At 46.8% G+C, this 1,133-nt stretch overlaps 1 protein-coding gene across 1 annotated transcript in view; it reads right to left on the reverse strand.

The window, feature by feature from the left end:
* Positions 1–1,133, reverse strand: part of pik3c2b (phosphatidylinositol-4-phosphate 3-kinase, catalytic subunit type 2 beta) — a 36,390-nt gene that overhangs the window by 23,926 nt on the left and 11,331 nt on the right. The window contains exons 4-5 of the mRNA XM_008295948.1: positions 614–774; positions 298–419 (exon numbers count right to left, since the gene is read on the reverse strand). Of these exons, the coding sequence (XP_008294170.1) occupies positions 298–419; positions 614–774 (283 nt within the window). The remainder of the gene's footprint in view (positions 1–297; positions 420–613; positions 775–1,133) is intronic.

Consider the following 1,133-nt stretch of genomic DNA (forward strand, 5'->3'; position numbering starts at 1 on the left):
AGTCACAGAAACAATCATTGGTACCCTGGATGTGGTTCTGGTTCTGATCAGTCACTAGAGGAAACTTTACAAAGTGCATTCTGGGTAAACTCTCCAGCCTCATATCAGCATATGTGATGGTGGTTGGTCAGAACCGGTTCTAGACAATGGAAGGACCGTTTCACCTCCAGAACCTACCAGAACCGTCTATAGACAGGACTCACTCTGATACTAACTCTAATAAACTGTTACTACAGATTGTAATATGAACATATTACAATCTGTAGTACTGATAAATAACTACGTTCTGGGTTCTTACTTGTTGAGGAACTCGTCGTGTCCACAGACCTTCAGCAGGTATCCGTCCACATCCACGTGGTCCAGGTCGTCCTGAGCGTAGCACAGAGTCTGATAGATGAGCAGGTCGACGGTGGACGAACCTGGAACAAACACTCCACTGTCACTCACATCCAGAGTTATCACAGAAGGTAGGACAAGGTTTTATTACAGGTCCAGCTTTTCTCCTGGAGGAACTATCCCCACATGAACTGGTGACCTAAGTCATTCGTTCCTCGTCTGTCTGTTCAGTTTCAGGTGAAACAACGTCTTGATGTCAGTGAACGCAGCGCCTTACCATCACAGGTGAAGGTGAGCGGCTCTCTGAAGTGCTCACTGATGACTGTGACCTTCACGCTGACTCCCAGAGCCTGGTGAAGCTCCTCATGGCCCACCGACGGCGACCACACGAAGCCGGCGTTCTTTGACCGGTCGCTGTGTGGATACGCTGAACGCAGCCTGAAAAAAAACACCTGTGATGTCCTTAAATGTCACATGATTGTAAAGAGCGTCACCTCACAGTAATCAGACTACTTCTATGTAGAACACAAGAGTATTTCCTCTGATAAACAAATTCAAACTCATCCTTCATAAAGACTAAGATCAAAATTCAGCTCCAGAGCAGAACCTCAAAGAACCAAACAGAGTCCAGCTGTGGTTTCCATCAGTCCACCTGCATGAACATGGTTCTACAACGAGCTGAGAAAAGCAGAACCTTCTCAGTTCTGGACCTCTGGACTGTGTCTATCTATGTCTGCATCATGGCTCCACATGGAGAAGACCTGAACAGAGGAGGAGAAACATCTGACTGAGAGACT

This window comes from Stegastes partitus, unplaced genomic scaffold, assembly GCF_000690725.1.
Source record: "Stegastes partitus isolate 25-593 unplaced genomic scaffold, Stegastes_partitus-1.0.2 Scaffold1089, whole genome shotgun sequence".
NCBI classification, from domain to species: Eukaryota; Metazoa; Chordata; class Actinopteri; family Pomacentridae; genus Stegastes; species Stegastes partitus.